General features: G+C 41.7%; 1 protein-coding gene across 10 annotated transcripts in view; it reads left to right on the forward strand.

Annotated features, from left to right (window-relative positions):
• Positions 1-23,530, forward strand: part of prdm16 (PR domain containing 16) — a 798,908-nt gene that overhangs the window by 659,262 nt on the left and 116,116 nt on the right. For all 10 annotated transcript variants that reach the window (XM_078557892.1, XM_078557902.1, XM_078557895.1 and 7 more), the window contains exon 3: positions 11,024-11,158. In XM_078557892.1, the coding sequence (XP_078414018.1) occupies positions 11,024-11,158 (135 nt within the window). The remainder of the gene's footprint in view (positions 1-11,023; positions 11,159-23,530) is intronic.

The raw sequence follows: 23,530 nt of genomic DNA on the forward strand, positions 1-23,530 counted from the left end.
GTTACATTAGATTAGCATTGTATGCTCACTGTTAGAGAAGACTAGCATTATTTGATCAGTGTCTAAGAAAGAATATCCAAGTAAATTTCCTGACTGATTTTCTTCTGTTATTGTCTTTCCTGAAGTTTTTGACTGCCTCAACGAGATACTGTTCCACTAATACTGATCATCATCTACTAACACTCAAGTGCCCAGTAATTGCATGGGAACTTTGACCATGGGTCTTAGCAGGCTATTCAACTATAGCCAGGATCAGAATCAAGCCAGATTCCGTCTTCATTTGTCATGAAACAGTGCACTTTGCAGTATGGATTCTACTGTTTTCCTGGCCAAAATTCTCTAATTGGACATGGATCAGGGATAGAATCTATGACATTGCTATCCTGTATATCTTAGGTGAATATACATGAATAAACTCACTGAGCTTTTGGAGGAGTTGATAATATATTTTAATTGGTATGTCTCCATTACGATTAGATTGTCATCATTGTTAGTTGTAATCACACTTCTGTCCATTGATCTCGGAATCTGTACCCTTCTATACATAGTCCTGCATCTTGGAGGTTCAGTAATGTTGCACATTGATAGCTCAGCATATTGCATATGGACTGCAAGAATGTAAATTGGTAACCACAATTACCCACACTTGAGAAACTCAGTTTCATTGCATCTCAATGGGGAGGTATCAGTCAAAAGCCGTGTGATTCTCTGATAGATTAGAAGTCCTGGGTTACTCCTTTACACCACCTAAGAGCTGCTATCGGAGCAGAATTGCCAATCAACCAGGGAGGGAGTATGTTGTAGGGCACCACAACGAAGAGGGAACAAAACATCTTTCAGTATGAATCATGAACAAATACCAGGTAGGTTTATTTGTATTTGTCATTATTCAGCTTCTGACTTTTTCGTTGATTTCCCTATAACCATTTGAATTAATGAAACCATTAACTTACATCCAACTTTGTAATTCACCCATATAAGAATGTCCATGAGTGAGTGTTTTTTGAGTTGTCAAAACAGACAGATGGGTTTGTAAGGATGCTGTGTGCTACATGATATGATTATTAACTAATTTTAAAGCAGAATGCTTAATATATTGTAGCTTTAAAACTGTCAACTCATGTGTTGTATTGAATAAATTCTAAAATTATTTATCCAGTTTAAAAACATTAAAAACCATTTTAAAAACATGCCCTTTAACACTCAATGTGCAATGATGAGCTTTGAACTCATCCAAAATTAACCATTCATTTAATGAAATGTTTACTTAAATTTTAACTTGTTGAAATAGGTCCTGAAAAGGAATTGAATACCACCCTGCATAAATCAGAGGCTTGTCACCAAAGGAGGGAAAGAGCAGAAATAAAGTAGAGAAAGAGGCACTGGAAATGGAGAGATAAATGTGTCAAGACCACTGATTTATAGTTTCACTGGAAAATAAGCTGAATCATGTGAAGATCTAGCAAAGATCCTGACTCTAATTAAAAATTACATCTGGCATTTTAGATAGCCATAAAACAGTAGCCTTAATGGTGTTTGCATTATATACAAAAACAGAATTACCTGGAAAAACTCAGCAGGTCTGGCAGCATCGGCGGAGAAGAAATCAGTTAACGTTTCGAGCCTTCATGGCCCTTCGGCAGAACTGAAGCATAGTTAGAAGAAGGGAGAAATATAAATTGGTTTAAGGTGGGTGGGGGGGCGGGGGGCGGGGAGACACACATTGAGGGTGTGGTGATTGTGGAGATGAGCAGATAATCAAAAGATGTCACAGACAAAAGGGTCAAAGAGGTGTCGAAGGTGGTGACATTTGTCTGAGAAAAGTGCTAATTAAGAATGGAAGACAGGATATTCAAAGTACAGCTCTAGTGGGGGTGGGGTGGAAAGACTAACAAGGTTTTAGTTTAGATTTAAAAATAATGGAAATAGGTAGCGACCCAACCTCGGACGGCCCGCTTCTACCTCCTACCCAAAATCCACAAACAGAACTGTCCTGGCAGACCGATCGTGTCAGCCTGTTCCTGCCCCACGGAACTCATTTCTCGTTATCTTGACTCCCTTCTCTCTCCCCTTGTCCAGTCCCTTCCCACCTACATCCGTGATTCCTCTGACACCTTACGTCACATCAACAATTTCCAGTTCCCTGGCCCCAACCGCTTCCTCTTCACCATGGATGTCCAATCTCTCTACACCTCCATCCCCCACCAGGATGGTCTGAGGGCCCTTAGCTTCTTCCTTGGACAGAGGCCCCAAAAATCCCCATCCACCACTACTCTCCTCCGTCTGGCTGAACTTGTTCTCACACTGAACAATTTCTCCTTTAACTCCTCTCACTTCCTCCAAATAAAAGGTGTGGCTATGGGTACCCGCATGGGCCCCAGCTTTGCCTGTCTCTTTATGGGGTATGTGGAACATTCCTTGTTCCAGTCCTACTCCGGCCCCCTCCCACAACTCTTTCTCCGGTACATCGATGATTACTTCGGTGCTGCTTCATGCTCTCGTCGGGACCTGGAAAAATTTATTAATTTTGCTTCCAATCTCCACCCCTCCATCATCTTCACATGGTCCATCTCTGACACTTCTCTTCCCTTCCTTGACCTCTCTGTCTCAATTTCTGATGATAGACTGTCCACCAATATCCATTACAAGCCTACCGACTCCCACAGCTACCTCGACTACAGCTCCTCACACCCCGCTTCTTGTAAAGACTCCATCCCATTCTCTCAGTTCCTTCGCCTCCGTCGCATCTGTTCTGATGACGCTACCTTCAAAAACAGCTCCTCTGACATGTCCTCCTTCTTCCTTAACCGAGGTTTTCCATCCACGGTCGTTGACAGGGCCCTCAACCGTGTCCGGCCCATATCCCGCGCATCCTCCCTCACGCCTTCTCCTCCTTCCCAGAAACATGATAGGGTCCCCCTTGTCCTCACTTATCACCCCACCAGCCTCCGCATTCAAAGGATCATCCTCCGCCATTTCCGCCAACTCCAGCATGATGCCACCACCAAACACATCTTCCCTTCACCCCCCCTGACGGCATTCCGTAGGGATCGTTCCCTCCGGGACACCCTGGTTCACTCCTCCATCACCCCCTACTCCTCAACCCCCACTTATGGCACCTCCCCATGCCCACGCAGAAGATGCAACACCTGCCCCTTCACTTCCTCTCTCCTCACCGTCCAAGGGCCCAAACACTCCTTTCAAGTGAAGCAGCATTTCACTTGCATTTCCCCTAACTTAGTCTACTGTATTCGTTGCTCCCAATGCGGTCTCCTCTACATTGGAGAGACCAAACGCAAACTGGGCGACCGTTTTGCGGAACACCTGCGGTCTGTCCGCAAGAAAGACCCAAACCTCCCTGTCGCTTGCCATTTTAACACTCCACCCTGTTCTCTTGCCCACATGTCTGTCCTTGGCTTGCTGCATTGTTCCAGTGAAGCCCAACGCAAACTGGAGGAACAGCACCTCATCTTCCGACTAGGCACTTTACAGCCTTCTGGGCTGAATATTGAATTCAACAACTTTAGATCTTAAACTCCCCCTCCCCCCATCCCCACCCCGTTTCTTCCCCCCCCCCCCCACCTTTTTTTTTCAATAATTTATATAGATTCTTCTTTCCCCACCTATTTCCATTATTTTTAAATCTAAACTAAAACCTTGTTAGTCTTTCCACCCCACCCCCACTAGAGCTGTACTTTGAATATCCTGTCTTCCATTCTTAATTAGCACTTTTCTCAGACAAATGTCACCACCTTCGACACCTCTTTGACCCTTTTGTCTGTGACATCTTTTGATTACCTGCTCATCTCCACAATCACCACACCCTCAATGTGTGTCTCCCCCCCCCCCACCCCCCCACCCACCTTAAACCAATTTATATTTCTCCCTTCTTCTAACTATGCTTCAGTTCTGCCGAAGGGCCATGAAGGCTCGAAACGTTAACTGATTTCTTCTCCGCCGATGCTGCCAGACCTGCTGAGTTTTTCCAGGTAATTCTGTTTTTGTTTTGGATTTCCAGCATCCGCAGTAGCTTTTAGCTTTTTGTTTTTATCTTTGCATTATATACGATGTCTAATAATATCACAAAAGCATTGCAAAGTGATTCATATCTTTAAATTACTTTTGGAGTGCAGTGACTGTTGTTATGTAACCAAATTCTAAACCTAAGACTGTCAGGTTGTTTCTCTGATTGTTATTTTGCTGTAGCTGGAGATTAAATTTTCCCCAATCTAGTCAGCATGTGAAATTTTCCAATTCTACACTCAATAAGTATACTATTTTGACACGCGGAAAAGGCCTCATAATTCCAGCTCAGAATTCTAAAAGCATAATGTTTCACTCAGGGTGTTTGCTGCCAAGATATTGCATTCAGAGTTTGTTTAACAAAATGGCAATTATAGAAGTTTGAAACCAGTTTTAAAGCTAGCTGAGAATTTAACACCAGCATGCAGCAGCCAAATATTTTATCTGACCATCCTAATTTGAATGGAAACTAGGGCTTAAGCACCCTTTAAAAACATTCAACGTTGTCAAACCCCAGTCGCTATAAATTCTTAAAACAAAAGATATGTACAAAAAAATCCTTTGTATTCAGATGGCACAAGTATTGTATCATTTTTGTACCACTTGGATCATGTTGTATGGACATTGTATTGTAAGTTTCACTGCCAATTCATATTTTTGGTGCACTCAGTACATCATCCTGAAACAGCAAGATTTTGAAATAATTAGGAAATGCTTATATCAATTTTTTTTCAAGTGAGACTAGTGAAAGGGTTTTGATAGGTTATACAGGGAGAAATTGTTTCCACTAGCAGAAGGGTCATAAACCAGACACAAAAGTATCAAAGGAGAAGATGAGGGGAATGTTTTTAGCAGCAAGTTGTTATGATCTGGAATGCATGATGGGAGTAGATTCACTGGTAACTTTCAAAAGGGAATTGGATAAAAATTTGCAAAGGAAAAAATTCTAAGGTTGTGGGGAAAGAACATGGACTAATTGGATAGCTCATTCAAACAGCACAAGTGTGATGAGCCAAATGGCATCCTTCTGTACTGATGATTATAAAGATGAAGATTAAGTGACCTTTTGGAAAGAAGAGATAAAGCAAGGCCAAAATACGTTCGCACCTCTGATGTGTTTTTGTTTCAAGGTATAGTGCAATGCATTACCTTATCAACTGAACAAGAATAGTGTTCAATTTGGGGCAGAGTGTTGCTGTTGTCAGTGAAAATGTCACAGAACCACACCACCCCCTGACACCACACCTAACCCCTTATGTGGCAGGTTATTTCTGTCCAAAGAGTCAAAGGTGATACAAATGGAAAAGTAAGTTCCTCAGAAAGAAATGTAACACAGCAAGCATGTAATGGTAATTTCAAGACAGGTTCAAGTCAGAATTACAAAGCAGCCGTGGATCAATAGGTAGCTACCTCATTGTTGAGTCTGAAGGTTGTGGGTTCAAGTTTAACTCCAGAGATTTGAGCAATCATGGCTGACACCAATGCAGTACAGAAGGAATGGGATACTGTTATTGGTTCTGTATTTTGTATGAGACATTTTTGGAGCTGCCATCTTTTGGATGAGAATTAACCCGAGCAAGGCCCCATGTGCCCATTTGGGTGAGTGTAAAAGATACCATGACCATTCAAAGAAGAGTAGGGATTTCCCTGCTGTCCTAGTTATCATTATCCTCAACCTAAATACCAAAAAAAAAATTGTATGGTCATTAATTTCCCTGCTGTTTGTGGGACTTTGCCATGTGCACATTTATTGTTGACAATTCAAAAGTAATTCATTGGCTGTAAAGCACTTTGGGACATCCTTAGGTCATGAAAGGTGCTTTATAAATAATTTACTTTCTTTCTTGATGAGATCTGTATGAAAAGTATGGGAACAGGACTGTGTGATTTGCTTTGAATCACTGTGCAAGACTTTTATTTTGCTAGACTTAGTGCCTGTCAATTGAAGGTGTATTTACCCTTCTCTTTGAAGTAGTAAGTTGACAGGATGTGGTTGTTAATAAGTTTCACAAGGTTTAATTTCTATTTAAAAACCTGTATCAGGAATGGAAGTTGTGGTGTTGTAAAAAGTACATGGGTTTCCTGCCTGCACATCTGCATTAGGGTCTTAGATTCTGATGCTTGTCTGATTCTTTAGGCAGGTGGCCCTTTCCATCTAAGGGTCTTTGAGGAAGGGTAGGTAGATAGATAAAAACAACATCATTAGCACTGAATGCTGGTAGGACTGGTTGGTGCAGTTGGTTAGCACAGTAGGACTTGGATTTAATCCACTGCAGAACAAATAGACAAACAGTTCCACTCTCTGCTGACTTCTTGGGATCCTAATGTAATCACTTTCAATGAAGCTCCGACTGGCCATGGCAGAACGTCATATCGTCATATCTCATTTAAGACACGGGAATGCCTGGTGTGGAAAATGACAACTATTACATTATTCCATAGTGTGCAAAACCCTTTCTAATGCTGGGGATAAGGTGTGTTACTTTGCACCTGGCTGCACTTGATGCAAACTTGTGGCAAAATTGGCCAAATGTTCCTTTCCCTAGTACTGACAACTTTTGCTTTGATAAGAATGTTCTTTACCTCCCACAAAAATTAAATCAGAGAAGGGAGGGGGAAGCATGAAACAAAATGAAAAGCCAGAATCTTCCAGATTGCACAGCTTCCCAATTCCATTGTTGACAGAAGAAATGGAGATGTCTCATTTTGACTGGGATTTTACATTAGTCCATGATCCTTCAAATGGAAATTTATTTTACTAGTACTTGGTGCTATAGCACTATATTTTGACTTTGACCCAACAGAATGTGGACCAATGAGGTTCCAAGACCATGGTTCAGTTTCCCACATATTTCTGCAGTTCCTAACAAGAGATAAAGCTGAGTCACCTCCATCCATGATGTAGGGAAAAGAAAACTCCAGTCACATTCGCTTGGAATGATTCAGAGCAACATTGATGAAAGAAATGCTTTTATATTACACCTATCACAATCTCCAGATGTCCAAAAGAACTTTATAGCCAATGAAGTACATTTGAAATGTAGTCACTGTCGTAATGTGGGAAAAATGGCAGCCAGTTTGTGCACAATGTCCTACAAACAGCAATGTGATAATGACCAGATATTCTATTTCAGGTGTCGTTTGCGACCTAAATGCTGGCCAGGATACCAGGAGAACTCCTATTCTCGGCTTTGAATAGTGTCATGGGATCTTTTATACCCATCTGAGAGTGCAGATGGGGCCTCAGTTTAATGACAGATGACAGCACCTCTGACAGTGCAACAGTCTCTGAATGCTGCACTGAAGTACCGCCCTAGAATTGTGTACTCAAGGCCCTAGAGTGACACGAGTCCATGATTTTCTGACTCAGAGGGAAGACGGTTAGCCACTGAACCAAGTCTGATACCTAGGGCAGAATTTTTTGTTGGCGTACAGGCGCGCGTCCGACATGCTCGAGTGTGAAATAGCGCGTGATGACGTCATGCAAGCATCCCAACGTCATCACGCACTCGCTTGATATTTCAGTCGGCAGGCGCACATGAGGGTTGGCAGGGTGGCCACTGACAGTTAAGAGGCCTATTAAGGCCATTAACGTATTAATCAAACATGATTTTTCGCTGGCCCGTCCAACATTGGCAGGCAGGTAAATCGGCCAGGCGGCCTTTGCCTTTTTGGGGAAACCTCATCCAAGGGCGGGATGAGGTTTCTAATATTAATTTTAAAAGAAATGAAAATGTTTGCACAGAATTTTCATCTGGTATATGTTCCTGGTGACTGATTCTGATGCATGGGCATTTTTTCGCAGTTTTTCCAATCTTTATTTTTGGCATTTAAATTCTTCAGCTCCCTGAGGCAGCGCTCTCCTTCAGGGAGCTTTGTGTGAGCGCTCCCCCGTGCCCACGCTGACTTCAGCACTCACCCTCCTCCTGCCCCCGCACTAACTTCAGCGCTTGCCCTCCTCCTGCCCCCATCCCGACAGCACTGAGCCTTTCAGTGCGCCTTTCACGCTGGCTGGCTGTTAATTGGCCAGCCAGCGTGAAATTGCAGTCGGCTTGGGGTCCGTTCCCTGGCCGCTCCAGGGCCCGCTAATCATGGGCGCCCACCAAACTAAAAATCCTGCCCCTAATGATGAAGGACTGGGAGAAGGTCAGCTACCTGTCTTCTTGAGCATTTGTGGTACCACACCCAGCCAGGGAGGCTAGAGGGGAGAGAAAGACAAATGTCTCTAAAAGAAAGGGTGAAACCTATTAACAGTGAAATTGTCTCAAGTCTGCTTGTTGTATGACCTCCATTTATTTAAAGCTGCAGCCAATCTCAAACATGGGTCAGCATGCATTTAGCTATATGAGTATTGTAGAACACAAAAAAATTCAGCTCAGAAAATGTAGCTAATAGCACCCATTCGTTTAGAAAATCCTTCTTTTATTAACCATACCGATCAAAATAAAAATTGAGACAACTGATCAAGCTATTTATATTTTAAAAATCAATATTATCATTGTTTCTCAATCAATTAGGGTACTTCTATGTTCACTGTCAGTTTGCTGTTCTCTGGAGAATGTGTGGTTCAGTACATTTATCTTTCTTCCAAACCACCCTCATGCACCCGCCTTCAAATCAACCAGCAAGTTGCACGATTAAGGCAGCAAGGCAACTATTTCTTGGAAACGATTTGTAGGCAGGTTGTTTTTTTAAAAGAACTCTCCACTATAAATCATTCTGATTTTATTTGCTAAGTGAGGAGCTGGAAATTGTTGAATTCCCCAGTGCAAGGAGTCAATGCTTAAGGTTGATGACTAATCACTTTGTGCACAGTCGGGGATTCCAGCCCTTAAGCTAGATTGTAACAATAATTTGGCTTGTTGGTTTCAGTCAAAGAACTCCACAGTGTTTTCCAGTTGCTGACCAAAGGAGCATTTTTCCTCTACTTGTTGGTCACTTGCCACAACACACCCTAATTACAAACTACTCCATGACCACTGTTTTTTGTGGCTAGATTGGCCAACAGGACACACATTTTGGCTGTGTCTGACCCTTGTGTTGTGCTTTTGTCTCCTGGCCTTCAGTCCCCCTTCCCCGAGGTGAAGTTGATGACCTCTGGCAAAGTGCATTTGAGCAGCTTGGCTGAGAAATTAAACAGACAGATTTTAATAGCAGGCAGGCCCAGGGCCCAATAAACTGGGCAGTGCTCAGACACAGACCATCTTGGATTGGGAGCAAAACATTATCAGGGAAATGTGATGTTCTAAAACGATGGTTGTAAGTGTGTGGTAAAAACTGAAGGAGCATTCTTCGGTTTTTGATTGAAGATGCCAAAATGAAGTCTTTCTTTAAATTGGCTTTCACTACTGCTAGTAACTAACAGATTAACATTGTATTTGCCTATGGTACAGAGAATGAAATGTGTTGGAGGTGCATACTGAAACGGTTAGTTAGGCGAAAACAAAAATCTATCCATCAGATCCGTGCAAATGGACTAAGCAAAAAGTCTGCGTATTAATCAAAGTTATTCATGGGAGAGAATGGGTTCTTTTAGCACTTTCTATTTAATACGCCCATTAACAGCCATCCGAAGGCCTATGGTAGTGAAATGTTGGCTTTAAGGTGATCATATGATAAGCAGATGGAAACTTTTTGAAAAAAAAAACTTGTGCTTGCTTTTACTATTCATATTCAAAAGGGTGAAGGAATTTAGTTACACTGCTTTAATTCTGCCTTATTGGGTTTCTTCTCTTAAAGCCACATGTGGGGATTTAACCCTGAAGACTCTGGCTGCCTTAAAACATCTCTTGTAGCATCAATTTTACATTTGAATGAAAATTGTTTATTAAGAGCATTCTCCTGAGTTGCATGTGCCAATTTTACTGAGGACTAGCCATGGGCAAGACTCTTCTTGTTTCCAAGACACAGAGTATCTAGATGGATAAATGTTCACAGCAATGCCACCCCTTCCCCCACCAACTCCAACAATCCTCTCCACACCCCAAGGTCAGTGAGAGTTTCCAGTTTATAAGCCAGCCATACAGACAAGGAAGCCCCAAGGTTTTATCCTTGATTTGCTCTGTGTTTGCCAAGCTCATCCAGGGTTAGAGTAAGAACACTCCCTGGGCTAGGGTAGGGAAATAAAATCACCTCAGATCCCTGCTCTTGACTGCTGTACAGCAACTCTTGTTAGAAGTGCACCTGTGTCAGCATATGACTGTGATGACCCCCGGTGTTGAACAGTCTGACAACAATCGCTCTTTCATCTTGTACACAAGGATTGCCCATTTGGATTGTTGATACCCATGGAACCTTCAAGAGAAGAGGGAGGAGAGAAAGTTAGCAAGCAAAAACAATAAGCAGCCAGGCAACTGTCAGATTAGCATGAACACTTACTTTTTATAGGACTTCAGATTGTTGCTGCTGTGAGAGATTGTAAAAAAAGTCTATGGGGTAGGAAGAGGGGAAATCTTTCAATAATATTACGACTGGCAGACCCACAAGTCAGACTCTGCTTGTAGATTAGAATTCTTGAGGGAAGCCCACAATGCAAATAAACCACAAACTATACCAAGGAAATAGGATTGGAGTGGGTCACTCCCATTGACAAGCTGGTACCAATAGCACAACAGGCTGAATGCCATCCATCAGTGCTTTAATGTTGGTGATCATTCCACAGTTTGCATTCCCAAGGATGATCCCTTTTCATAAATGCCGAGTCATTAGTTCAAACACCTGCAGAGTGAAGCTCTTGCTTATTTAAATAAAGAAAACTTTGAGATTACTTAATATTTCATTCTTTTTGAGTTTCAACAGAAACAGAAAATACTGGAAATACAGAGCAGGTCCATCAACTTCATCCAAAGGTGCTGAGGGGCCTATAGTGTATTTTCAGCATTTTTTGCATTTTATTTCAGATTGTTGTAATCTGCAGTTTCTTTTTACAGAACCATGAAACAGCTTGTCTGTTGACTGGGTTATTTAGATTGTACAAATTTTGCATTTTATTTTTTTGCAGATTGTTGACGAGCTGGGGAATGTAAAATTCTGCATTGATGCAAGCCAGGCTGGAAGTGGGAACTGGCTTAAGTACATCCGTTCGGCACACTCCTACAACCAGCAAAATTTAGTAGCATGTCAGATTAATGATCAGGTGAGTTATCTTCATGGAACCAAATCCAGAATCCTGTTTTGGGGCAATTCCTACTGATAGAATGCCAGGTATGAGACTAAATGTAACTGCACGTATATAATCCAGCAACATGAATACTAACCAGCATCCAGTGTCACAAATTTTAAAGCAAAGATTAAATGTTGCAATGGTAGCATTGAGCTGGGAGTTCGCAGTAGTAAAGACTGTATTCAGTTCATGTGTGTTATAACTAATCTTCCTCCTGTTCTACATTGTGTGTGTTAGCTGCCCCTAGGCAGAAACACTGCTGCAAAATAAATGCCCCTAACTGGCATGTCTTGTAAAAGTATATTTTTAATTAATCTGCAAACCTATTTAGAAGAATGAGAGGTGATCTCATTGAAGTGTACAAAATTCTCACATGGCTCGACAGGGTAGATGCAGGATGTTTCCCCTGGTTTTGGGGGGGGGTCTAGAACCAGGGACACAGTCTCAGAACAGGAGATACGCCATTTAGGACTGAGATGAGGAGGAATTTAATCAGTCAGAGGTTGGTGAGCCTTTGGAATTCTCTACACCAGAGGGCTGTGGAGGCTCAGTCATTGAGGATGTTCAAAGTAGAGGCGATAGATTTCTAGATACCGTTGATATCATGGGATACGGGAACAGTGTGAGAAGATGGCATTAAGGTAGAAGATCAGCCATGATCTCGTTAAATGACAGAGCAGGCTCAAGGGGCCAACCCTGCCCCAATGTTCCTATACATTGGTTTGAAAATCATGAGGCCCTGGGAAATAATCAGTACTCATTTTAAAAATTATGTTCCTTGTTGTTGCATTACTAACATACTACTGACTGTAAACAGACAGAGCTATTTTAGTATAGGAAAAAAATTACCTGTGCAGTCTTAATTCTAAACAAAAGCCTTCCTTTCTCTTTTAGCTTTTCCCATGTTACCCATTTTATTTTTAGATTTTGCGGGTAGATTTACAGCCATATGCCCTCCCTGCCAGTAACCCTCCCCATTTATGTGGCCTTAATCCTAAACTAAAGCAATTCTTAAAGTAGTTTTATTTTCCATTTTAAAAAGTCCTTATCAGTTTATGAGATGCCTCTTTCTTTGCACTCATATGCATATACCAACTTGTTAAAACTTTGAACTAAAATGCCCTAAGACTCCTTCAGGCCTTGCACCATCAATCTGTCTTCAACCTGATCTAAATAACCACAAATAACCAAGCAAAGTTTCTTGGTTGGTTAATGTAAAACACAGGTGTTCAAACTGTTACCCAATAACCACTTGCAGCCTCTAAGCCCTGGCACTTGGTCCACAAAGTCCAGGCAACTAAGTATGGTGGGCCTGGAAGTTTACTGTAGCCAGGTAAAACCAAGATACCAGAACCTGTAGGTTTGGAAAGGACCATTCTTAGCACTGTTGCCTCACTGGTGGCTAAATCCTACATCACAGTAACAAAATTTGTCAATATCAGTAAGTTGATGTACATACAGCTTATTAGGTACCATACATTTAAACTCCAGTCTCCTTGATATGTATCCCTGCAGAAGATAAAAAGCTTAAACAGACTAGATCAGGTGCAATGCTAATTTTACACCTCCTGAATTTACTTCCCATTAAAGTCAACAGAGAGCAATATTGGGCAGGGTGTAAAACCAGTGAGTTTCCTGCAAAAATTAGCTTAAAATATCTTGTGTTCATACAGATGTGTACACTATGGAGTGTGCACTTGGTTTGCAGGGGGTCCACATGAGCATCAGGTTTCTCTCTGGTTGACATTAAATTTCTGTGTCAACTTTCTCGGGTAGTGCACACAGAAGTTTGTAAAACACAGGTGTAGATGGAGAGTAGTATTGCCCTACCAATGAAAGGCCAGGTATAAAGCTGGAGATTTTTTTTTACTATAAATTGCTCTAATAAGCTGCATCTCTTATCATAACTCGTGATTAACAGTGATACAACATCTCATGAAAAACCTTCAGGACTCGTTGCCAACTGCTGCTTTGGCTAGGCAGCCTGGGAGATGAGCACAAATACAGAAAGTGCTGGAAAAACTCAGTAGGTCTAGCAGCATCCGTGGAGCGAGAGAGAGAGACAGACATTTCGAGTCCGTATGACCCTTTTTCAGAGATGAGTAGCTGTTACTGGGCTGGTGTGAAAGCAATGTCGGAGCGAGTTAGAAAGTCCATGCCTGGAAGGAAGCTGTACCTGAGTGGCAAGGAAAATAGGGACAGAGATAGCAGGTCAGTGACATGTGGCCTGAGGGTCACCTGCTGCTGAACCTTTTCGCAGCACTGAAATGATTTGACCTCAGCATAACACCCACATATATATTGCAAAATCCTGCCTTGACGCCTTGAACTTGCCCTTGTCACACCTTGCGTATATGCACTGCAATGCTCTGCAGTGCTTCGTTTAACATTTATATAGCACATACTTTTGTCTTGTACTTCCACTTAAAACCCTTCCCCGCATATCTCTGTAACTTCTTCCTGTCCTATATCTCACACTTAAAACACTTGTTTTGACTCCACCCTACGATGCAGTGACCGTCCCACGATCTGCGGTTATGCCTTCAGCAACCGAGATCCTTACGGTCTGAAATTACCTTCCTGAGCCCCACAACCCCCTCCCTTTTAACATCCCCCTGTTGTGTTATGTACCAGTTCTAATATCTTCTTTTCCAGTTTAGGCGACCATTTTTCCTAATGCCTCCGTGAAGCACTCCGTGATGTTCGTCCATGTTAAAGGCGTCACATAAAGGCATACTGTTGTTCGTGGAGCCCCCACTTATGGGGGGGGGAGCAGTTCTCTGCGAACATACAAAACATTTTTTGTGACTTCTAAACTCCATTATTTATTGGATATGTATCGGCAATTTGCAAAAAAAGCGCTATTTTTAAAGAAATTCACCATTTAGGAAAATGAAAATTCATACAGAAGCACCCCTAAGGATTCAAATCCATTAAATCCTCATCATTGGGATTTTTATTATTTATGTATGAATTAGGGGAAAGGAAACCTGATTTCACGCTGGAAGGTGCAGCCAAAAAAGCTCGGCAACAAGGGAACTCAGTGAAGCGACTGAAAGTTGTGCAGTGTTTGAGTCCCAGAGCTACACTCACTGTGAGATTGCTGGGGCGCAGCTCTTGATGTTGATTGACCGCTTCTGTTCATCAAGTCTACAACAAGGGCAGGGCAGGCGTCTTTACCAGAATAACGAGCTCCACAAGTGTGGGCGATTGACTAGCAGTTAGAGTATCCCTGCTTCCGTCGCACCTCCTGCAGGTTGATGAGGGAGTGGACTAGATACCCGTTGGGATAAAGGTGACCTTTCTTGGCTGGCGAGTTTTGTGGGAGTGGTTGAGAATAAACTTGGAAACTGATTTTTTGGTGCTGTATCTTACAAAAACTTAACGCCTTCGTATCAAATTGTCATTATTTTCATCAGTAATTTAGCGAGGTCTTAAACCTGTTTATATTTTAAACGGGTTAACAGCTTTGTTAAAGTGGCGGAGAGAGATGGTTCGGTTACAAATGCATTAGGAATCACCGACATAATTTCAGTCTTCAACGGGTTAATTTGACATCAATAGGTTTGTACCTGTCTGAATTTATTTTTGATATCATTTTAGCTGCAATGCTGCAGCCGACTAAATCTGTTACTAAAACAATAATAATTGTTGCCCCCATATAATAATAAAGGATGAACAAATGCACTTGCAAGTGGAAGTTGATCGTGACATTATATCTCTCGGCCAGACGACAAGGAGTCGGTGTAATCCAGTGAGAATGATGAATGTAACATCTGCTGGAAAGTTGCAGAGGACCTGGGTACTCTTCAGAAGTGAGGGGTTCTCGAAGGCCAGCCAGCTGGTAGCTATGAATGGGTCTGTGTGCGAGGTAGCTGTCAGCTCCGAATGATTGATAACCCAGTACTATAAAGTGAAGATCAGAGCCTTCCTCTTCACACTGGACATCTAGAGCGCCTGAGACCATGACATCATACTTTCATATCCACTCAGTTTTTTAAAGTGTCCCCTCAATGATAGGAAGCAGACTTGTGCCAAACAAAAATCTTTAGACTTGAATTACCGGCTTGGGTTTAAATTGTGTAAAGAGCTAAAATAATTCTTTTGCCAGAAAACAGCCACTGAGCTTCCTCGCCTAACTTGTGTCCCAAGTGACTTGTATTTTGCACTTTTAATCCCGAAGCTGTTTTAGAAAACTGACATGTTTTATTATCTGTCCTCTTTATTAATTTTGAAAAGTTATCAACTCCTCAAATTAAAAATTATCATATGTGACCAAATCCCTTCATGGCCTCACCCCTCCTTACCTCCGTAACCTCCTCCAGCCCTACACACTGAGAACTCTGCATCCCTTCAGTTTTGACATTTTGTGTGTCCCCAACTTCCTTCACTCCATTATTGAAGATACCTTCAGCTATCTAGACTCTAAGGTCTGAAATTCCCTTCCTAAACCACCCAATCTCTCTAACTTTCTTTCCCCCTTTAAGATGCTACTTTGACCAAAATTTTGGTCACTTGTTTAATGTCTCCTTTGGCTCAGTGTCAACCTTTTTTGGATTGTAATCCTGTGAAGCACCTTGGGACATTTTTTGTTTGTTAAAGGTGCTATATAAATGCAAATTGTTGTTGTTGATAAACATAATTAAATTAAACAATGAAATTATTGATTATGATTAACCTAACAATAAGGTCTGAGATGAAGATGGAATTATAACAAACCAATGCACCAAAAAGTACCTGCATTTGGATACGTATAATCCTTATATTATCAAATTAGAGTTCGCAACCCATATGCCAATGGGACTTCAGAGAATCAACCAGGTCATCAGATTTTTTGTGGTTGTTGATTTATTAACATGTTAGTTCTGTTGCCTTATATTTTCAGCAGTAACAACACTGTTTTCCTTTAGATAGCTGAGGTTGTAATTTTGGGGATAAGAAAGGGAGTCCCAAGAGTGTCACTATTTGTCAGGAATTTCCAGTATGCGCCAGTACTTACAGGGAATTTCCAGTGCATGCCAGTATTTGCAAGGAATTCCCAGTGAGTGCCAGTATTTACAAGGAATTCCCAGTAAGTGCCAGTATTTGCAGGGAATTCTCAGTGTGTGCTAGTATTTGCAGGGAATTCCAAGTGTCTGCCAGTATTTGAAGGAGGTACAAGAGGAGTATGTGCATATCTATGGGGGCTTTCCCACAGAGAAAGATTTGAAAACTGTTGAAGTTATCCTTTAATTCCCAAATTACTGGCTAGCTTCTTCCTTGGGGTGTTCACTATGTTAAAGGCACTATATAAATACATCATGCTGTTGAATGGTTTCTTTTCCAATACAAACACTGTTCATCAAGAAAGAAAAACATGCATTTATGTAGCGCCTTTCACAACTTCATGATTTCCTAAAGCATTTTATGATCAATATAGTACTTTTTTTGAAGTGTAGTCACTGTTGTAATGTAGGAAATGGGGCAGCCAATGCCTGCACAGAAATAGTAATGACCAGATTGCCCACCTGACAAAGCGGTTTAATGTTTAATCTAAAAGACTGCACCTCTGGCAATCTGGCTCTCTCAAAATGGCATGAGAGTCAGCCTAGATTTTTGTGCTCAAGTTTCTGGAGTGGAGCTTGAACCCACAACCTTCTGATTCAAAGACAAGAGTGTTTCCAAATGAACCATAGCAAGCACGTTTTAGAGTAGGGCCAATATTGCTTAAAATTCTGCCACTTTTTGTGGACTGAGGGTGCAGAAAAGCAAATCAGGCCAGAGTCAGAAGCCCAATGGGTTCTGGGCTGGTTTACTGAGGTGGAGTGAGTTGACGCATGGATAAAATCACAAATAAGGACACTAATTCTGAATTCAGTGCACTGGGGGATGGGAGCCAATAGAGATGATCAGGAAAAGGGCAAAAATAAGCTCAGAAAGTGGGCATTGGAGTTTTGAATGCAGCAGGGTGAAGTCACATCTAACTTAATAATCTTGAAGACTTTAAAATGAACACCTGTGGCAGAATTTAATGTGGACAAGTGAGGTCTCACCCATCAGCTGGAGAGCTGCCGAGAGCATCGAGCAGCCTCTTTTCAGGAAGGCCTGCCACATTAAATGCCAACTGGGCAGTGGTGGGCCTTCGCCAGGATCATGCACCCCAGGGCGTGGACCCATACTTTGAGCACTGCCTGCCAGCTAGAGGTCAGCTGCTCTTCACTGCTCAGTAGTACCACTAGGGAGGTTGTGGTTGCTGCAGGTAATGCACCCACCAAAGGCTCAGGATCGCTGAGGGACCCAGGCTGCAGGTGAGTGGTGGTGGCAGAGGAATTGTGACATGGGGATCAGGGTGCTGGCAACAAGAGCAGTGGGTGACTCTCAGCAGGCCCCTCCTTTCCTGATGCTAGGTCCCTCAATCTGGCACTGAGTGCCTTCCAACAAGGGAACCCCCCTGGAAGCCTGGAAGTGACTCTGGCAGGCTGCATACTAGTGGCGGTGGGATGAGGCCCTTAAGTGAGCATTAATTGCCCACCTAAGTGCCTCAATGGGCGGTAGGGAGGGAAGACTGTCCACGAGCCTTTCTGCGACGGACTTAATTGGGGCAAAGGCAGGAAGGCAGTGGGTTGCCCACTTACCACCCACCTGCCCGATTAAATGCCTGCCTGTCACCAAACTCTCAGGGGATGGCATTAAATTCTGCCCTTAGAAACGACTGCAATGGTCAAATCTGGCTCAGTTGAGTTGGTTTCCAAAGGCGAAGCAGCAAGTCAGGTCAGCAGATGAATTTCTAAACATAGCAGTGCAAAGGCTTTTCTATATCATATTATGACTAACAATGCCATTACTCTTGGAATAATCCCCTTCATAAGTACTGTCTTAATGGAGCAGAGTGTGATTTCATGTGTATTTTTTTCACACATGAAGTAGCATATATTCTTTGTTAGCTCCTTGATGGTACAATAAGTAAATACACTGGTTCATATGTTGCTGGACCAGGGACTAGACGGATACCAGTTTTGATGTATCGAGGCTGAAATGCAGATATTAGAACATGTAAAAAGAACATCCCAAGAACCACAATGCATTGATTATCAGCTTACTTTGAAATGTCACACACTACCTGTACCTATAAGGAATAACCATGTGTGAAAGACATTCCAATCAAAGGAGATAACCACATTATAAGCAATATATTAAAAAGAGGTTATTTATTACAGAATGTATCTATATATTTTTTTACTTTTTTCAGTTTTTAACTTATGGAAAATGTTGAGATTATACAATGGTGTTTAAACTTTCCTGTATGCTGAATCCTCTGCAAATAACGTCACAATCCTGAGGACCCCCCAGCAAATAGTGGTATGCCATAGGGACTATATGCAAACATTGGCACGTCCCTTGGAACTCAGTGCAAATATTGATACACTCCGAAGGGCCTTGTCAAATATCAACTCATTTCTATGGATGCTGTGAAAATATTGGCACTCTTCTGGAGACCATGTGTAAATAATGACACTGTCAGAGACCCCAACAAATACTGACAGACTCCTAGGGACACTTTGCAAATCTTAACTTCTAGAGACCCCAAGTAAACATTGACATGCTTTTAGGCATTCTCTGTTCAAACTACTGAAAACAATGTCAACTGCTCGTAGGGAAAGATAAGACAACAAATGTAGAGAGAAAAAAAAATCGCCAAATTCTCAATATGTGCTCGTGATGTGCCTAATTCCGAGCCAGATTCAGAGAGAAATCAGATGATCTTGGGGGTCACATGGGAATCCCTTGCAGACCCCAATGTTAAAATCCTATAACTTGGATTTATAAACTGTCTTAAACAAAATAAACTGTCCCAAAGCACTTTGTTATAATGTGAGGCACGACATTATTGGACAATGAGATGGATTGCACCTTTTCTTAATATTGTAGACAATAAGGTGACTCCACCCACTTTATTCCATCAGTCTGCCTTAAACTTGAGTTGAAAAAATCATTTATTTCCTCACTGTAACATTGCCATTTCCCACATAAGCTCTGTTCTCCTGCCCTTATGGACTGAGAGGGCCAATTAGTAACCAGTTATTGCGACTCTTCTCTTCTGGGCCTATGCCAGTACAAGCTGGATTGAGTCCACCCAAAGCTCATTTCAGTCGAGACTCTACCAGCTGCCAAAGAGAGAAGAGTAGACTCACTCATCAGTCAGAGCTGGATTCAAACTTATAGGTGAAAAAACAGTGCTGATGCTTTACTTAGTCCTGTCTGAGATAAATATTCAATTAAATATCTGTGCAAAATGATCTTTGTTCATTCAAAGTATTCCTCCCTTTTGGAGTCACTTGAGAATATCTGTCTTGTGCAACATTGTGTGACTGGAGACACCGGTGACAGTAATATTCAACTGTTCTACAATACTCGCTGTGGCACTTTCCTGGCAACTGTCCGACCCAATTCAGTACTAAACAAATCCTCAGGTTTGTCAATAGTTGAGACTGTTCAACTAGTTGGCACCCAATGGAGTTTCTTGTATTTGTTATGGGTAGTGCGTTTTGCAGTTCTTTTGCCTCCCTTTGACTTCCTGAATCCCATTCCCCCCTGCAGCCGAGAACACAAGTGGGACTGATCGATCTGAGGCCATGCCTCTTGAGGGGTGTGAGAATATGGTCCGTTAACCTCTCTCTCTCTCTCTCTCTCTCTCTCATTTTCCCTTACGTTCTCTAGCAGCAGGTCAAGGTTTGATACTTCAGCAAAGTTGTGGTCTAACCCTACATCCCATCATTGATGCTCCAAAACCAATGTTAACCCTAAGCTCTTTTGAAAATTTCCTGTGTCAAGGGAAGGCAATCCACTTACAATTAGTGACAGACTCCCAGGGAGCCTTCATCCCAACTTCTGACAAACAATATTAACCATCTAAAAGAAAACAGTGTTATCGTTACATAAAGAATACATAAAGAAAATTCTATTATCATACAGCAACAGGAATAATACTCTTATAAATCAACAAATATAAAAAAAAGACTTCTTATACATTGTCTGAGGTTTGTGGATCCATATTGAAAACGTATATCCTTTATAAACAAACAAAGCTGAAAATCTCCCTCTCCCTCATCACCATGTAACAAAAGAATGATATGAAAAGAAGCTTCTAAAATAGTGCTTCCCAAACTTTTTCTTGGTGTGACCCCATTTTAATGCCCCATACTTCATGTGACCCCAGAGTAAAAATGTGGGGATACGAGAGTTGTTGAGCAGGACAGGGTGGTGACTTTTAGCTGCTGAGTGGGAAAAGTGGTCTTCAACTGCTGAGCAGTGTGGGGAGTGAGGTTGCGCATAGTGGGAAGTGTTTAAACTGCAGGGTTTTTTTTAAACACCTACCTTTTCACAGCCTTTTTTACAGCAGGCATCAAACCTCAAAGATCTGTCTGTTAGACCATGCCCACCGTTAGAAAAAAAATACAAGGATTTAAAGGGACCTCGCAGAAATCAGTCCAAACTCCACAGCAACCATTGCTGCCTTGGAGCTCACAATCCCAAATCTCATCTCATGACCCCACTGGGGATCGCAACCCACAGTTTGGGAAGTCATGTTATAAATAAAACATATCCCTCCCCCTGGCCAACCCACCCCATTTCAAATCACAACCATAAACTGGGAGATGGTTCCACCATATCACAGTGAGTGGAATTGTACTTTCAGTTCCACCCACCCTAGGGGCACCAACCAAATTGTGAGAAACAACAGAATATGACACCACCTTACCGTATCCTCAGGATACCCAAAGCCACAGCCAATGAGTTATTTTTTGAAGTATGGTAATGTGGGGAAAATGCAGTAGCCATTTTAATTGCAGCAAGGCCCCACACAACAGAAAATGAGATGAATGACCAGTCAATCCTTTTGATGGTGTTGGTTAAAAGAGGGACAGTTGCCACCCCCTACTGTCACTTCTAGCTAACACAGAATGGACCAAATAAAAGTGCAACATTTTAAAGAGCAAAAAGCACAGGTCAAATCTCAAATTCACCCAAATTAAGCGCAAATCGCAACCTAGTGCCTGCTTTCTTTTCCTTCCTCATTAACAGTAAGCTCTGCATAAAAAAACTGTTTCAGCTCTGTGACTAAGTCTTTCTTTTCGGTGCTGGCTGTTATTAGTACAATGAAGCAATCCCTCAGTAGCATACAATATGATCACAATGTGGGGATTAGATGCAAAAAAACAGCATTAATGCCCAGCACTGTAGCTCATTGTTTCTCAATGAATCGTTTTGAAGATTTCCTCAGGACTGGGTTGCCAGTTGGTTTGTTTCTTGAAAGATCACATAAACGGTTTGTGCTTGTACTTCCAAGTGATTTCTTTGTGATGTACCTAATCGTTTTAAAGCCATTGCTTATTTATTAAGGCTTCTGGATGTTGAAGCAGTGAATTTATTTATTTTCTACATTTAACATGCGTGTTACTCAGAAAATGAGCCTCCATATTCGGATAAGGGTTCAATGAATCAGAAAGCAGAGAATGAATGAGTTGCTGGCATTCTTATTGATAACTAAACTAGCCATAATCTCAACACTTAATTGTACTGTTATCAAGATTTCTCCAAAGCACAGGGGTTTGAGGTGATGACATTAGCTTCAGCTTCATTGATTTGTGGCTTGCAACTCTGAAATTCAGGGCTTGATTTTGACTCTGTGTAAGTGGATGGATTTTGACTAAGCATGGATAAGCTTTCAAAGGTGAAGCAAAATTTGTATAGCCATTCATTTCAACCCACAATTTCTCCCCTCTCCCTTCTTTCTCCTGAAGATGTTGGGTCCTTAATGAGGTGCAAATCCACAAACACTGATGATCCTTGTTATTTCACCCAAGTCATTCATCAGTGAGGCTTTACAGTGAATGTTGATGAGCCATTCAACCATGGGAGGCACCAAATCCAAACCTACCCCAGATATCATCCAATAGATGTACACAAGCTCTTCCATAAAGGATTAGTGATCAGTGATTGTGATCAGGAGTGGAAGGCTTGGCCAATTTGCCCTTCCTGATCACAAGTTGCACAAGGTCAGGGCTCATGACATTGAGGATAATATATTAGCAAGGATAGACAATTGGTTAAAGGACAGAAAAACAGGAGTAGGAATAAATGAGTCATTTTTGGCTTGGCAGGCTGTTACTGCAAGGATCAGTGCCGGGGCCTCAGTTATTTACAAATATGTTAATGACTTAAATGAAAGGGTTGAAAGTAATGTAGCCAAGTTTGGTAATGATACAATGCTAGGTAGGAAATTAAGCTGTAAAAAAGACTCTGCAAAGGAGTATAGATAGGTTAAGTGAGTGGGCAAGAAGGTGGCAAAAGGAGTATAATGTGGAAAATCTGAGGTTATTCATTTTGGTATTAAGAATGGAAAAACAATATTTTTTAAATAGTGAGAAACTATTAACTGTTGATATTTAGAAGGATTAAGGTGTCTTTGTGCAAGAAATGAAGAAAGTTAAATGCAGGTACAACAAATAATTAGGAAGGCAAATGGCTAAAGAGTTGGATACAAGAGTAAGGAAGGCTTGCTGCAAATGTGCATAGGTTTGGTGAGACCACACCTGAAGCATTGTGTACAGTTTTGGTCTCCGTACTTAAAGAATAATATATTTGCCTGACAAGGGTGCAACAGAGGTTCACTAGATTTTTCATGGGATGAGAGTGTTGTCCTATGAAGAGTGATAAAGTCGAATGGGCCTGTACTGTTTGTAGTTTAGAAGAATGAGAGGTAATCTCATTGAAACATTTAAGATTCTGAAGCCTTGACAGGGTAGATGCTGAAAAGTTGTTTCCCCTGTTGGACAGTCTAGAACTAGAGATCCTAACTGAGATGAGGAGAAATGTCTTCACTCAGAGGATTGTGAATCTTTGGAATTCTGTACCTCAGAGGGCTGTGGATGCTCAGTCACTGAATATATTCAACACTGAGATCAGTAGATTTTTGTACTGTAAGGGAATCAAAGGAAATGGGGATCAGGTGGGAATGTACACTTAAGGTCCAGGATCAACCTTGATCCTATTAAATGGTGGAGCAGGCTTGAGAGGCCATATGGCCCTACTGAAGCTCCTATTTCTTATGTCCTGAGGACAATTGCTGCACCCTGACCTTCATGCTAGCTAAAATAGTCAAACTCACCGCAGACTGGGAACCAAACTTAGAACCTTCCAGGTATGCACAGCTCAGCTACTCACTGGATAAAATCTGACAGGAAGTTTGCAGCTTCATAAGACTTTTCACATAGCTCATTACTGCAAAAGTGGGCTTACACACCTGTGTGCAGCTTTGATACATCATGCAAAATAATCTCAGACTGTTGACAGGAATGTCTGTAT

Source organism: Cetorhinus maximus, chromosome 15, assembly GCF_964194155.1.
Source record: "Cetorhinus maximus chromosome 15, sCetMax3.hap1.1, whole genome shotgun sequence".
Lineage (NCBI taxonomy): Eukaryota > Metazoa > Chordata > Chondrichthyes > Lamniformes > Cetorhinidae > Cetorhinus > Cetorhinus maximus.